The 16,596-nt window shown below is 49.6% G+C and overlaps 2 protein-coding genes and 2 non-coding genes across 5 annotated transcripts in view; 3 read left to right on the top strand and 1 right to left on the bottom strand.

Moving 5' to 3' along the window:
* TMEM163 (transmembrane protein 163) overlaps positions 1-528 on the bottom strand; it is a 34,056-nt gene extending 33,528 nt beyond the window's left edge. The window contains exon 1 of the mRNA XM_078864793.1: positions 271-528. The gene's annotated coding sequence lies outside the window, so the exon portion shown is untranslated. The remainder of the gene's footprint in view (positions 1-270) is intronic.
* A 5,204-nt stretch (positions 529-5,732) lies between these two features.
* TRNAG-GCC (transfer RNA glycine (anticodon GCC)) lies at positions 5,733-5,803 on the top strand. Its single transcript has one exon. It is a non-coding gene; the product is annotated as a tRNA-Gly (tRNA).
* A 604-nt stretch (positions 5,804-6,407) lies between these two features.
* On the top strand, positions 6,408-6,478 carry TRNAG-GCC (transfer RNA glycine (anticodon GCC)). The gene has a single exon. It is a non-coding gene; the product is annotated as a tRNA-Gly (tRNA).
* A 2,035-nt stretch (positions 6,479-8,513) lies between these two features.
* ACMSD (aminocarboxymuconate semialdehyde decarboxylase) lies at positions 8,514-16,575 on the top strand. Of its 2 annotated transcripts, XM_078866664.1 has the most exons (11): positions 8,514-8,666; positions 10,464-10,508; positions 11,849-11,945; positions 12,238-12,287; positions 12,901-13,011; positions 13,511-13,636; positions 14,117-14,210; positions 14,454-14,549; positions 15,497-15,669; positions 16,006-16,104; positions 16,198-16,575. In XM_078866664.1, exons 1-11 carry the CDS (start codon positions 8,610-8,612, stop codon positions 16,258-16,260), a joined length of 1,011 nt encoding a protein of 336 aa, XP_078722790.1. In that variant the 5' UTR covers positions 8,514-8,609; the 3' UTR covers positions 16,261-16,575. The 2 variants fall into 2 exon arrangements, with proteins under 2 accessions (XP_078722790.1, XP_078722791.1); XM_078866665.1 differs by lacking the exon at positions 14,454-14,549.
* The last annotated feature ends 21 nt before the right edge of the window (positions 16,576-16,596 follow it).

Raw genomic sequence — 16,596 nt, 5'->3', positions numbered from 1 at the left:
CCGTGCTGGTGATGCGAGGTTCAATGGACCCATCATCCACCACACTGCTCAGTGCCGGTCGGCGAAGGCGTTGGCAGGGGCGCACGGGACCGGTTCGAATATCGGCTCACCACTGGCGTTATCCGTGTCCGGGAATCGAACTCGCGTTTGCCACGTCCCAAGTACAGCGTGACAATGCCCACTGTGCCACCGCTTCCCCACGCAATATGGGATATCACCAAACTAAAAACAAAGGACGAAACTAATTTGAAAAGAAGAAAAAAAACTCACGGCAGAGACGCGGTGTTGCGGGGAGGCTGCCAACACGAACGAGTCTTGATTCGCTCGGCGAGTTGTAGAAGTGGAGAGAAAAGGCAAAGATCGGTGATCCCGGGGGGTGGGGGGGGAGTCAAACACGGGGAGAGAGAAATCGCGCAAAGTGTGCAGCACACAATGCGCGTGTCGGCTCCGGGGCGGGTACCCGCGGTGCGTGTGCGCGCGCGTGTGTGTGTGCGCGTGTGTGTGTGTGCGCGTGTGTGTGTGCGTGTGTGTGTGCGCGTGTGTGTGTGCGCGCGCGTGTGTGTGTGCGCGTGTGTGTGTGTGCGCGTGTGTGTGTGTGCGCGTGTGTGTGCGCGTGTGTGTGCGCGCTGGCGAGACGTGACCTGTCATGTGGCGGCCTTTCCGCTGCGCTGTAATCAGACGTGGCAAATTTATTCAGCGATGCACACCACCAGAGGCACACGCAGAGGCGGGTGGGGGGCAAAACTACATCTGCGACTGCCGTAGCCATGCGTATGTGTGTGTGCGTGTGCGTCTGTGTGTGTGTATGTGTGCGTCTGTGTGTGTGCGTGTGCGTATGTGTGTGTGCGTCTGTGTGTGTGCGCGTGCGTCTGTGTGTGTGCGTGGGCTTCTGTGTGTGTGCGTGGGCGTCTGTGTGTGTGCGTGTGCTAGCGCTGTGGGCTGCGAATCTGGCGACCCGAGTTCCATTGCCGCTCACGGCCAGCATCAGCGACGATTATCTGAAATGGTAATGGGCCTCCCCTAGGTCGACTCAGCCTTAAATTAGTGCCTGGTACGATGTGTAAACATAGCCACTAGAGAGACAAAGGCGGCCGGAGGTGGTGCCGGCCACCCAGCCCCGTGTATACCGTGTCCACTGTGCCACCGCTGTTAAGGCTATAGGGGGATCTTTGTCTTTGTATGAGTGCATGGTCTTAGTGGGTGTAGGTACTCGCTCACAACACTTGCCCCAAACAGACTGTTGAGGCTGTATGGCTCCATATGAGAGTATTGTCTTTGTGTATGGCCCGTCGTGGTGCTGGCCAGCCCACAGGTGACATCGGCGCTCTCGCTCAAAGCGCTTGCTCCAAGAGGCGGTGGAGGCTCCACTGGGGTCTTTTTTGCGCGTTTTGAGAGCGGTCGCGCAGGAATTAGCGACGTGGACAACTTGGTAGCCTGAGTTCGATTCCTGGCAACGCATACATCATGGTGAAATCGTGGTGATTTCAACCGGTGCTGGGTCTCCCCCCTAGGTGTGTTCAGCCTGCAATGAGCACCTGGCCCAGTGCGTGGACATGCGCACTGTGGAAGACAGATGTGGCCCAGCGTGGTTTTAACCACACCAACTCCTGGCGTGCACACACACGCAACAATGACAAAGACCCCCACCCCCCGTATGGCCTTAACAGGCTGTTGGGGCAGGTGCTGTTAGCGAGCACCTATGAAGCCCGGGACGGCACACAAGGGGGTGGGTGACCAGCGCCACGCCCGGCCGCCTTTGTCTCTCTAGTGGCGATAATCACTGATGTTGGTCGTGAGCGGGACTCGAACTCGGGTAGCCGGGTTCGTAGCGCAGCGCGCTAACCGCTACACAACCGCTACCCACGCGCACACAACTCCCACTCACCCACGCATCGAATCTCCCCCCTGCTGCTGTTTTGTGTATGGGACAGCTTCTCTGCGCAGCGTGCACCTGTTGAGTCAATATTAGGTTTGAGCTACGAGGAGGATGTGGTACAGTGTGGGTTTTGAGGCAGATTGGATTGGAAACTTTCCGAGTAAAGATACACGGTGTGTACGTGTGCTTGGGGAGGGGTGTCCGAGTGGTGACGCAGTGAGTTGCAAACTGCGCGATGGACCAGATTTTATCTGATTCCCAATCGAGGCTAATAACAGTGTCGAGTGATATTTGTTACGGTACTGGACCTCCGCTAGATCGACTCTACCTTAAATGATTACTTTGAGCGGTGTGTTTCCATCACTGGGATACTGGCCACATCACCAACACCTTCCTGTGCCGTGCTCGCTCACAGTGCTTGCTCCAAACAATGTACTAAAGGCTTTACAGGGTTTTTTTTGTCTTAGTGCGCGTGATAATTAACGTTTCTCACTCTCGCTTTAAGTGGTTAGGATACAGTATTCAGGATAAATCCAAGTAAACTGCCGGACGTTTTCATACAGACTGCCTTACAATTTAAACAGTAGCCATTCATATTTCCAGAAAAAGTCATAAGCCTGTGTAAATGCTTGGGTTAATTGCCGTTACAATCTTGTTTTTGAAGAGAGCAGGGGGCAGGCATTGCAAATTCAGTTTATGATGGCAATGTCTCCCCATCCACCAAAGCAGATCATGCCAGACTAAGTTTAACCTTGTGCTCTATCGCAGAACATGCTATGCTCGCCGTGGCCAACCACTCTTCCTTACAGCAACACAACTAAGTTACAGTCCTTGGTAAATCCACTGCTGAATGAAGGCCTCCCCACGCCGTGTCGGTCATCGGGGTTGTTTTGACCATACTTCACCACCCTGGTCAGTGTTGGTCGGTGAACGGGGGAGCCCAGGATCGGTTCAGGTATATCTCGCCAGGATATTAGCCATGGCCGGGAATCGAACTCAGGTTATAGTGCAGTGCACAAACTATCACGTCACCACTCTAAAAAATAAAAAGAAGACTCGAGACGTAAAAACTCAAGAGCATTCGCATGCAAGTGCACAAACAATACTGGCGAAGACGCGATAAAGTTAAATGTGGCTTGCTGAATGTTGTCTTGTGACTCCGATCCACGTGGTGGTCAATTACAGTGGTCGCGCTTGTGCCTCGCTGAATGGGAGCCGGTCACGCCGCTTTCGCACAGAGTTGGCCGTGCGAAGTCACGCAGCTTGCCCCCCCCACCACCACCACCACCCACAACACAGAGGATTCCTTTACATCGTTTTAAAATGCGCCTCCGTCAGGCGAACTCTGCACGATTGCTGCACGGTTGATGTTTGACCGACGTAGAAGTGTGTGCCTCATTCCGTCGTACGGCGCTTGGGTCTGTCTCTTCCCCCCACCCCAATTAAATTCCATGGTCGCTGCTGCAGAGAGTCGTGTTGTCGTGAGACCATGGCATTTCACTCGGAGCCTCTCGCAGAAACAACGTGACCTCAGGCACGCCGTAGACACCACAGGACCTCCCGGGGGTGCTGCTGTTCACTCATTTGGCGTGGGATGCGTGCCAGAGCACCGTGCCACAACTCGTGATTCAGAAAACAATTTAGAAGCGATCCGATTCTAGATTGCAACATATTGCATAAGAATTAAAAAAAACATGTATTATGAGTTTAATAACCATGCCATATTCATTGGTGCATCGATGCATCGTTGTATACTACTCGTGTTACTAGATAAACTCAGTGGAAGTTGATGTCTGATATCATTTCAGGTGTCTCGTGCCCACATTTCCCTTCCATTTCTCACGTGCCCTTCAACCGAGGGGTTCGTCTCATGGAGGATGTCGTGAGCCTCGTGTCGGCAACTGTAGCGAATGGAGTGAGAATCACAACGTTACCCGTCACGTTCAACGCGCACACACACACGCGCGCGCACACGCACCGCGGGTACCCGCCCCGGAGCCGACACGCGCATTGTGTGCTGCACACTTTGCGCGATTTCTCTCTCCCCGTGTTTGACGGCAGTCATCTCTCCGTTGACTTTCGCCCTCCATCCGTCCCGCGAGCCGCTCTCGGCCGACAATGGGAGAGGCGTGCGTGGCGGGTTGGATGTTGGGAGATGCTGGAGACTAACCCTGCGTCGAACTTCTTTCGCACCGTACGTAGCGAACCGCGCTAATTGGAGGTGCCGGGGAAGGACGACAAACGCTGAACACAGCGAGCGGCTCGCTGCTTGCTGGCGCTTCCCTGGCGCTGAGGGGGGGGGCGATGTCGTCCCCGAAGTGGTGGTGGTGATGGTGATGATGGTGGTGGTGATGATGGTGATGATGGTGGTGATGGTGATGATGGTGATGATGGTGGTGATGATGGTGGTGATGATGGTGATAGTGGTGGTGATGATGGTGATGGTGATGATGGTAATGATGGTGATGATGGTGATGGTGATGATGGTGGTGGTGATGATGGTGGTGATGGTGGTGATGGTGGTGGTGATGATGGTGGTGATGGTGATGATGGTGATGGTGGTGATGGTGATGATGGTGATGGTGGTGATGATGATGGTGATGATGGTGGTGATGATGGTGATGGTGGTGATGATGATGGTGGTGATGGTGGTGATGACGATGGTGAATCATCACCATCAGATTATGGTGGTGATGCGCATCGTCGAGTTTAGTGCGGAGTGGCCATGGCTGATGATTCAACACATCAGTATTCATAATATAGGGGGGAGGGGGGTTTGGGGGGGGGTTAGATCGCGTAAATATATGAATGTGTCGTTACACCCGCCACCACCCGACACAGCCAATTCGTCAGTAGTACAGCACTAACCGGTGTGTTGGAGAGCCAAGCCACAACATTTACAATCTGAGTACGACGTTTCACCAATAATTACCACTATCTTCGTCAGGCGACAGCCTGAGTTGTGGAGAAGTCCACCTGTATTATGGGGGATATTGGTCGCGAAAGCCTCCGTGTTAAACATCAGTATCCGCTGATGCTGCTGATGCTGCGTTGGCAGTGGTGCACAAATATCACAAACATCAACACACTCGTCAATACCACTGCGGCCTTACAAGGACAAAAATATATAATGAGCGACGTTTCAGGCAATAGCCCTTCTGCATAACACATGATCCCCCATGCAAGCACATGAGGTCACCACGAGAGGGCGATATTGTCAGCTCAGAGAAGTTACCTCTCGATTAGCGTGTTTAGATTTGTTTCGAACACCATTACTTTTGAAACATGTTCGTCTTGTTGTCATGTAATAACGAGTGTTATGTTTGTAATGCAAACACATTATATTGCATTATATTCCTCTGCGGTGAATGTTGCCTCCACACCGCCCACGCAGCAGCGCTCCTCATTCACACCACGCCTCATCATCACCACGCCTGATCATCACCACGCCTCATTCACACCACGCCTCATCATCACCACGCCTGATCATCACCACGCCTGACCATCACCACGCCTCATCATCACCACGCCTGCCCATCACCACGCCTCATTCACACCACGCCTCATCATCACCACGCCTGATCATCACCACGCCTGACCATCACCACGCCTGATCATCACCACGCCTGCCCATCACCACGCCTCATTCACACCACGCCTCATCATCACCACGCCTGCCCATCACCACGCCTCATCATCACCACGCCTCATCATCACCACGCCTGACCATCACCACGCCTGACCATCACCACGCCTCATCATCACCACGCCTCATCATCACCACGCCTCATCATCACCACGCCTCGCTGCCATCATTGAGACAAAAGGGGCTGTCTCAGGATGGGTCTCCATGTCAGCATTGGTGGTTCAGTGGTAGAATTCTCGCCTGCCACGCGGGAGGCCCGGGTTCGATTCCCGGCCAATGCACATTTTTATAGATTTTTTTCTATTAAAAAAAAACAATCTGTCTTTCTGCATCGTCGATATTAACATTATGGATTAAAGGAAACCTTAAAAAATATACGGGTCAAAAAACATTATACAATGTGTGTTAGAAACTCGTGATATTTTCTCAGTCACTCTAATCCCTTTGTCAATTCAGTGTTGCCAGCCACGTGTGGTCAAAGCAAAATCAGACAGCCCTCCTGCTAACCCAGTTAACACGGAACGCTGGGGAAACGTTGATCTAACGATTTGAAGCTTTCGTGACTGCAGGAATCCATACTCTTTGGTTATTTCGGCAAAGTCACGTAGTTAGAAATAAATTAAAATCAAACAAATCACAACGTTTCGAAAAAAAAAATATTGATGTGCTTTTCCCACCTGATGATGCAATCGAAACGTCATGATTTGTTTTATCTATTTCTAACTACGTCACTTTACCGAAAGAACCAAAGAGTATTGATCTAACGGTTCCAACCACATTACAACGTTGGCCCGACATTCCAAGCATGCTGTGAATCTTCCCCATCCTTTCACTGATGAAGACAGTAGGAATATAATCTCCTCTTCTTCCTCGTCTAATATGTCAGCATTGGTGGTTCAGTGGTAGAATTCTCGCCTGCCACGCGGGAGGCCCGGGTTCGATTCCCGGCCAATGCACATTTTTTTTTCTTAAGAATTCATTTTACTCTTAAACTGCGCAATAGTTACTGCTCGCTGAAATTAGCTGCGCGTTTAAAGTGTAAATTATTTTAAAAAATCAGTCGCCGCTATAACATGTATTTGATACGAGAGTTGTTGTTGGAGAGAAGATATATTTATTTATTTACGCCACGAGGCTGCCCCAGTTGGTGGCGGCTCGTGAAGGGTAACGCTGCGTTTCTCACACCGTGGCATAGGGGGCAGCATTACCACCGTGAACAACTGACAAAAAAATCCAACACTTGCGTTAATAATACCTTCAAAGAAATTAAGTAATTCATAGTCGACGTTTCCGGCAAAGGCCCTTATTACAGCACTTGTTTGAAAACGTGGCCTATTATATATACTTTTCTTTTAAGACCATAGTTTTAGTTTTACTGACGAACGTGTTTGTTTTTGTTATTAACTGTGGAGTTGTCCATAAATGACGTCACGTACCTAGGGGGGGGGGGGGTCAGACATTTGTGACGATGTGTGACGAGGGGGGGGGAGTTAAGAAATGTGACGTCACATCAAAATGCACAACTTTAAATAAATATAGACAACACGTTCTACTTAATAAAATAGTCTTTTTTTTAATAAATGTTTTCTCCTACAACATCAGAGTGCAGCGCCACATTAAATACGCACTACAATCACAATAGTTTAAAGCGATTTGAAGCATGTTTTTTGGGGGGGGGGAGGCAGAGCTTTGTGATGTCATATTTGAGGGGGGGTCTGACTTTTTGTGACGTCGTGTGACGAAGGGGGGGTCAGAAATCGTCCAAAATCGCGTGACGTCATTTATGGACGGCCCCTGTACTTTTGCACCGCTGCCAGCATCATCCAAATAATTCGCAAACATCGGAGTGCTTTTTACGAATTTGCAAGAATTCTATATTTTAAACGAATGCAGCTACATAACGTTGGTCTGGGAAGCCAGTTTTCCGATTCGACATAAACACGCTTTCACTTTAATGTGGAGACAGAACAGAGTTCGGCTTGCATTTACTTTTGCTTGAAATAGTCGAGTGTAATCTTTGCTTTTAACACCAGGAAAAACGGTAGTGCATCTTATAGGTCGACTCAGCCTTAAACGAAGTAGCAGCTGCGGTGTCTAACTATCAGAATTGGGGAGAAAAAGGCGGCCGGGTAAAGTGTTGACCACAAAAGACCTCTCTTGGCTTGTATGGCGTTATAGGTGTTCGCAAAAAAACACTTTTCCCCAACTGTTAAAGGCTATGACGTGGGGACCGTGCCTGTATTATTGTCTATGTGTGTGACGTGTCAACTAGTAGCCTATTGATTTAGAAACGTGCGTTCAGAGCATTTGGCTGCGAGGAATGTCCACACGATAAGCCACTTCATTGGGATATCATTTGTGGCCAGGTGGCTTCTGAAAAGGAGCTATATAACTCAATGGGCCTTCTTTATTACCTCGTAAAAGACAAATCGTATAGAATGGAACGCGTCTCAGGAGATGGCGCGGTGACATCGCCTCGTGTTCAGCAGCCTCGACGTATATTGCATCACGAGAACGTGAACAGATCAAAGAAATCTAGATTTGAAGTTTTCGTGACTGCATATTCTTTGGTTTTTTCGGTAAAGTCACGTCGGTATAAAACAAAAATAAATTAAATTAAATCACACTTCAGAAGTTGTTTCCTGCTGTGGTTGTCCCACCTGATGACGGACGTTTGTGTTGCGCCCGAAACGTCGTGATTTAATTTAATTAATTTTGTTTTATATTTAATTAATTTTGTTTTATATCTACGTGACTTTACCGAAAGATCAAAGCAAGCACAACGTCCGTTCAAGCGAGTCCCACTGCTTTGTTTTCCTAGGGCAAAGTCGTGATCAATGGCTGGGCGTTCAAGCGGAGTGGGTCTTTTCATTGGCTGCTCGAGACAAGCCCCAGAAACACCCACGCAGCCCTCTCCCTGTGCCAAAACACCACAGCACACACCAAGCACAAGCGTGCCACGGGTGGACTTGTGGGGTGGGTGCTGGTCACTCTTGTTGTTGTTGTTGCTGCTGCTGCTGCTGTCATTATCACAGTCGTCGTCGTTGTTGCTATAATCCACGCATAGTTATCAACTTAACGTGGAAAATGAAGATCGATGTTCACAGCCACATTCTTCCTCGGGAGTGGCCGGACTTAACGCAGGTATATATTGTGTACTGTGCTGAATTCTAAATGCAGTACCAGAAATGACGTGTAATATAATTGCTTCTGTCACCAACACGACACCAACTGTGCATTCATACATAACGCTCACACAAAACGTGGTCGATTCATATCGGACACACTGCCGGTACGATGTAGTTCCAATCAAACGTAACTTGGATCAGCGCGTATTACACATTGACAATTGTGTGTTATAACCATAACATAATGTGCACACCAAGGTGGGAGTAGAGTTGATCGGTGGGGCTACTTATTTTATAAAGCTACCGAGAGGACTGTGTTCTGAGCACGCAGGGTTCATGACCGACGTCTGCCAGGCCTGCAGTGCACTTTGCCCGGTGCGGTAACCACCGCGGAATCTGCACGATGTGTAAATCTGCACGATGTCTGCTTTCAGCAAACATTTTTTATTAACGCGTGGTCATGTTTCCAGTCAAATGCCGTACCAAATTCACAGTCTAGGCTGCTCGCAGACACGAGTTGCTTGTCGATAGGGATTAATTGCAGCCAGATTTGTCCGGGTTGGCGACTCGTATAATAATCATCCCCCACCCGACACACCACATCCAGTATACTCATCACGACCGGAACATATTCAGTGAGGAAAGTTGATCCCCGCCTATAGACTACGTGCTGACAGCACACGACGGACACATCATATTGCGTCATATGTGTTAGTTTATCATGCCTGGGTTGCAGCCAAAGTAAAGGTCATGTCATTGTAAAGGGCTTCGACATTTTTTCCCATTACAGTACAAATATAAAATGCAAACATACTGAAATAGGCGATGTGGCTTGACATCTGAAACATACTCGATAGGAAACAAGCTCTTGACGATTGAATAACATTTCCTTGAAAACAATGTTCAATTCTAATTTCTCTATGCAGTGTTCCCGAGCCATACACAAGATCTTCCTCGTGCATGATTGTTGAGAGGTCATTCTGAAGACCACTGCTCGCATAAGATCGCTGTCAACCCATACGGTTTACCCCGTATTCTTGTACAGAGAACTTGAGTTTTCAGGTCCATACGACGTACAGCCGTTTCTATACGGGCTAGAACATCAACACAAATGTGTGCATCCACGTATCAAGCAAGCAGCAGCATCAATATGCAAGATCACAGACAGTAGCATGATCAGTCGTATCATTGGCACCAATTATCAAAATACATACAACTTTTTGTTTAGTAACATAATTTGTGTCTATTTGTTTGTGTTTCTCCCTTGTGATGGGACTTTGTAGGATGAACGTTGAGATTTTTAAGGGCCACGGGGTAACCAATAAGGTGTGAATTGGTCTGTAACAAGGTGGGGCACTGACAAGGGGGTGACAGGTGATGGGCCTTCTCTATCTGCTCATTAATAATACATCGACATCCACATTTCTTGTGAGATGGTAGTCCCTCCCTCACCCCGCCCACTTTATATAACCACGCCCCCTCGCTAGCCCTGTACACTGGAGTCTGGAAGTGGCCTATCCAATTGACCCCAATTGACCCAGCCCATTGCTCATAGGCTCTGCCTACTGCCCTAGTAGCCCCGCCCACGACTCGGGTAGCCCCGCCCATTACTCAGGTAGCCCCTCCCACGACTCAGGTAGCCCCGCCCATTACTCAGGTAGCCCCTCCCATTACTCAGGTAGCCACGCCTACAGCTCAGGTAGATCCCGTCCGCTGCTCGACAGTGTGTTATGGGGAGTGGGATACGTGCTGGCTCCCGCGTCGAGAGAGCGAAGTCGATGTTCTTGCCCTCATCGTCGCTGTGTCCCTGCAGAGGTACGGCTATGGAGGCTGGGTGCACCTGGAGCATCACTCCAAGGTGAGTTTGCCTCGTACAGCACCTCGCCCTGTGACAGAGACTTGCACTGCATGTACGTGCATGTACTTGCATGGATTAGTGGGGAGGGGTAGTTCGATTTTCGATCGCTAACAAACAGGAGCGAATATTTGAACCGGTCCTGGGCCTCCCCTATGTCGACTCAGCCTCAAACGAGTACCAGGTACGTTCTGTAAACACCAGCACTGATAAGATAAGAGTGTTGACCACCCACCCACTCGTTTACCCTGCCGCCCTTAATAGGCGCTAACTATAGCAACTTTCCCCAACTCTTAATGTAGCTAATGCCGATGATCAACATCTCGTTGATCTCGTTGCTGTGCACGATATGCATGTGTCCTGGTGAGCCTAAAACAATCTTAAACAGCTCGTACGCCAAGAAAGGAGATACGTGTAACATGTTTACGTGTATGTTATTTGAGTACATTATGTACGTAGAATTTGTGTGTATTCTTGTTTCGTCTTGTCTGTGTAGAATAAACATATATACAGCGCGGGGAATCATTTATATGCACTATGTTGCCTCTAAATGTCATCATATATCAAGACATCTTGCTCAGAAAATAAAATTACAAACAAACAGGTGCTCCGGTTTTGTCCCACATATATTAACACTCGTTAATTGGCTGAAAATATCGTAATATATAGAGGACTCCAGAGGTTGGGGCATTTTTGTGCTGGCACACTGCCTGACTACCTTCCCACTTATCTGTGGTTCCTCGGCGATTGTGAGATGTATTTGCATAAACAGCGACACTATTTACAACTAAAATAATATTAACAAACAATAAACAGGATAGAAGCGGAGTGTGGGGGTCAGGGCAGGGAGACATGGGAGATAAAAGGTCATCTAGCAGCAGAGAGCAAGTCACTTAAGCACCTCTATCTACGCATGTCTCTTATCGTCTGTTTACCTTAATGTGTAAGCATCGTGTAAGAATATATTTGAATAATGTCATGGTCACATAAGGACACCTTCCCTAAGTAATTAATGAACCACTATTGGGACACAGCCAGGTGGGAGAAATCGGAATCTTTATTAACACTGGTGGAATCCGATGAGCTGTGAAGCTCTTTTTGACGGGTGTCCAGTCAAAAGCATGGGATAGGCCGAGGACTTTGAGAAATTTTGCAGGAAAGAGACCGGAGCGAGAGCGGGGACCAAGGGACACGGTTGGTGGAAAGGAGATTTCGAAGAACTCACTTTACATGTGTATGTTCATCAATCACTGCAGGTGGTAGTGGTGGTGAAGGTTTACATGCCAAGTCTGCACAGCAGATGTGAGCTCTGCTCAGCTGACTGATAGAGCCTTGTGCCGCAGGGTGAAGCCAAGATGGTCAAGGATGGGAAGGTGTTTCGCGTGATCCAGGAGAACTGTTGGGACCCGGCCGTGCGTATCCGGGAGATGGACCAGCAGGGTGCGACGCGTGATGCCACACCCGGCGACATCATCAAAGCTTGCGTGTCACAAATTAATTGTGCACAGAGGTTGTCACCAGTTAGGTGTCACAACGTTTTACAAGAATGCATTGCTCTGTTCCACCAATTGCATTCCGATCGTTCTGTCAGCATTGCCACGTCATGCGATCAATGAATTTCCATTGTGAACTCAGCGTATTACTCAGTGCATCACGTTTTGTCTGAGAATGGCACCAAAAGATTTCAATACGTAACTACTCGCGATGTGCGTGGCGTGTGCGTCGTGGGCAGGGGTGACGGTGCAGGCGCTCTCCACCGTGCCCGTCATGTTCAACTACTGGGTGAGTGAGCGAACAGTGACGTCGAGCAACAGCACGGCGACGAACACAACTCACAACTCATCGCGCTCAGTCGCAGAGCGGGTGGGAAAGCGTTGCCCTCGACTGTGTGCAGCAGTGGTCTCTGGAATTGTTCTCAAGAGGTAGTTATGTGATATCCGTTGCCTTGGGCCGTTGTCTGATACTGTTTGGGTGATACTGCGTGTTCAGCACGATGAGCTTCTGTTCATTTAATGAAGTTCTCCCGGCATGTGGAGCAAAACGTCGCACATTGTTGCCTAACAATTCGCAGCACAGCCCAACAACACATCGGAGGGCTGCTACACAGCAGCACAACTTCGAGAATCTGCAGGGGAAGTAGTGGCATGTCAACAGCAGGACTCGCTTCGGACACCTTGCACCTGGCGGTGTTAAGATTTGGGTCATCCCCACGTGTGCTTGGTACGAGTTTTGTCTGATGGGGAGCGATTCGTTTCACCCCAATATCTATAGTAGAGGAGGCGACAATATTTCAAAGACACGATGCCTCGTCGCTGACTCCCTTTCCACCTTGCGGCGAGTGAGTGGGTTCGGATCGCCCCCCACGTGCCCCCTAAAGGGGTTCTTCCCCCGGCAGGCCCGGCCGCAGGACGCACACGACCTGTGCCGGCTCCTCAACGACGACCTGGCGGGCGTGGTGGGCCGCTTCCCGCGCCGCTTCGTCGGGCTCGGCACTCTGCCTATGCAGGTTCGCTTGAACCGCTCGCTCGCTCGCTCATTCCGCTCAGCTGTGGAGCACCGCGCTCAGTGGTGTGGGGTGGTTATGGGGTCCCCTATGAGGTGGTGTTACTGGGGTGTTTTGCTGCATGCCTTGGTGCGTTGCTAGGATATTGCGCTGCGTGGTGTCGTATGTTGTAGGGTGGTATGCTGCCGAGTGGTGTTGAACAGCGTAGTGCTGGGTGGGTTTGTTGCTGTATCGCTTGTTGGGGTTCTGTGCTGTAGTCAGGTGCTATATGTTGTGGTGTGTTGCAGTGTGCTGTATGGTACGGTGCCCTATGGTGTGCTGCATGCTTATGTGTTGTGCTGTATGGTGCAGCACTGTATGCTGTAGTGCTGTGTACTGTGCTGGATTGTGTTGTGCTGTATGGTGTGCTATTGTATGCTGTCTTGCTGTGCGGTGCCGTGCGGTGCCGTGCGGTGCCGCGTGATGGTGTGGCGTGAGATGCCGCGGTGTCTGTGCGGTGCAGTCGGCCGCGCTGGCTGTGCAGGAGCTGCGCCGCTGCACTCTGGAGCTCGGCTTCCCGGGGGTGCAGATCGGCTCGCACATCAACGCCTGCAACCTGGACGACCCCGAGCTAAGGGCCGTCTTCGCGGTGAGACGCCGGCTCCCTGGCGTTGCCTCGCGTCGCAGGTGCACGCACCACAGCGTACCGAGTTTCCCTCAGAGACCGCAGATGAGAGACGCTCAAACACCAGATTTCGTACTTCCCATCGCTCCACATTTACCACGTTTAAACTTTCAGTAGATGTTTGCAGAAATTACATTTGGCAAATTCCTCATCACTTTAAATATCTATATCGTGTACATATTTTAAACTAATTTAAAGGACCACATGGTGGTGAGATGTGGGGAGAAGACAGTGAGAATTGGTGACACATGGGTAACGGTCAAAACTTATTATCCACCCACTCCATCTGGAGCACTGTCTGTGTTCACTCCATTGGTCAACTCCCACTCTTGTGGCCCCACGCAAGTCTGCAGTTCATACACGAGTGCGGTGTGGACTGCCGAGCAGGTCGCTGTGTGCGCTCTTCTTGACACTCATTCACGCCACTATGCCGTCGGGATTCAGGAGGCGGAGGAGCTCGGCTGTGCCCTGTTCATCCACCCCTGGGACATGGACACCACAGGACGCATGGCCAAGTACTGGCTGCCCTGGCTCGTGGGTTAGTCAACGCCCTTCACCTCCTGCCACCCCACGGAAGCATTCTACCCTACGGCAGGCCCAAATAGGAAAATAAGAATCGCACCCAGTGTGACATTTGCCCCCAAACTCAAACCATAGACCACACGGTAACGTCACTGCCAGCTTCAATCATTTACCGGCAGCGTTTGAGATATTCACCGAGCTATGCGAGTCTGTGTGAGTAGCTTGACAACGGGCTATATGTGTACGTGTGTTGGTCCAGGGATGCCAGCCGAGACTACGACTGCAATTTGCTCCATGATATTTGGCGGAGTCTTTGAGAGGTTCCCCAGGCTTAAGGTCTGCTTTGCACATGGAGGTGAGTGGGTGAATGTGTGCAAGTTAAATTGGTCCGCATGTAAACTATCGACATACAAAGACAATTATCCCACATATAGCTTTTTTCAAACTGCTAGGGCCAGTGCCATTAGCGAGCACCTGTTAAAGGCTGACATGGCACGAGGGGGCGGTATTTTTAACACAACACCCAGCTGCCTTCGTCTACCCACTGCTGATATTTACACACTGGACCAGCTATTAATTTAGATCGAGTCGACCTACAGGCAGCCCAGTCCTCATTCAAATGTTTGCCATTGATTTTAGCCATGGCTGGTAATTGAACTCGGGTTGCCATGTTTTGGAGCGCAGTGCAATAATCACTGTGCCAACACGCATTAAAATCCGACCAGTAGAGGTGGCGTGCATCTTTGTCCGAGCACTTAGGGGGGGGTGGGGGGGGTTGTATAACACAAACACGTGGTAACCTCCCAGACTTGCTGGGCTGAGGTGACCAGGGGATGGCAGTGTCAGAAAGTGAATTGTTGAGTTGCTTGGCTCATCTTAATAGATTACCATATTCCCTGGATTTTACATTCTAGAAAGTTAGATGCACCCTAAACGTGTGCCTGGTGTTCATGAAATTATACGAATCTGGTCACACACACACACCTACCAGATGCTACAGGGGGAAGTGTGCCATAGGTTGTAGAATAAAGTTTAGTTTAGGGATAGGATTTAAAATTAAGATCTTTATTCAAATTCTCAGATCATATGCAGTCTAATATTTGAACATGGCCGTGTGCTAACAAACTTGGCGTTATCCAAAGCCAGATGAAACACATTTTTAGTGCAAAAGGCATGGAAGTGATGTAATTTCATACCAAACAAAAACAACTTTTGAACCATCCCAAATTACATATCTAGGCTTAGACTTAAAACTTTCGTTATCAAGTTTCTCCAGGACACACCCAGGGTTTTTCCTACCAGGTGGCTCGTTCCCCTTCACGCTGGGCAGGATCCAGCATGGCTTTGACGTGCGGCCAGACCTGTGTGCCGTGGACAATCCACACCCGCCACGCCGCTACGCAGGCCGCTTCTACACGGACTCACTGGTCCACGACCCCCACGCGCTCCGTCTCCTCGTGGACGTCCTGGGGCAGGTGCTCGGGGCTGGCGAGGAGGGGACCTCACCTGGAATATTAGTTCGTAGCGCCCAACATTGTAATGTACAGCAGCCCTTAATGAATCCACAGCTGCATAAAGGCCCCACCACACTGCTAGACGCCGGGGTTGTTTGACCATACCTCACCACGCTGGTCAGTGCGGGTTGAAGATGGGGAGCATGGAATCGCACAATAGATTTTTCTGCACTACACATGGAAATCTGGTGTGCGCTTAGTGGTCACCCATCCAAGCGCTAATCTGGCTCCAGCCGGCTTAGCTTGAGATATAACATTTGCACTAAAATAACTTGAATACATTCATGCCTTTCACAGGACCGCGTGATGCTGGGAACCGACTACCCTTTTCCATTAGGCGATCTGGAGCCAGGGAGGTTGATTGAAACCATGGAAGAGTTTTCCCCACAGCTCAAGGTATGGGTCATGTTCCATATGCCTGCTACTATAGTGTGAGCTGCCACCAAGCAGACATCGTGTTGTCATCCTGGCCTTCATGTCTTTTTCTAGGACAAGCTCTTGTCTACAAATGCCCTGGAATTCCTGGGTGTGGACGGTGCTCGTTTTGGCTGAACACACAGTACCCAGGCTGCAAAGCATTCCTGCAGGGGCCTCCAGTCAAGCCTAGCCTGGTAAAAAAGTGATATTTCAAAGGCAACGCAACCCAGTGTCAACTAATTGAAGTACTTATTGTTCTATTTGTAGCACTTAATTTGTAAAACACGTAGGAAAATGTATTGTTGATTTTTTTGCTAAGTGCATAATGAGCCAACGTCGATTGTTGAAAGCAAATGTTACGTTCAAAAATGTAAACGCCAAGGGAAATGCAGTTCCCTATACAAATTTTAGTAAAAAAACCTTTAAAAATGTAAGCGCTTAAAAAATATAAACATGCCACTTGAAACCAAA

This window comes from Lampetra fluviatilis, chromosome 2 (genome assembly GCF_964198595.1).
Source record: "Lampetra fluviatilis chromosome 2, kcLamFluv1.1, whole genome shotgun sequence".
Taxonomy (NCBI): domain Eukaryota; kingdom Metazoa; phylum Chordata; class Hyperoartia; order Petromyzontiformes; family Petromyzontidae; genus Lampetra; species Lampetra fluviatilis.
Note: the sequence above shows the minus strand (reverse complement) of the source record. Positions and strands in the feature narration are given on the sequence as shown.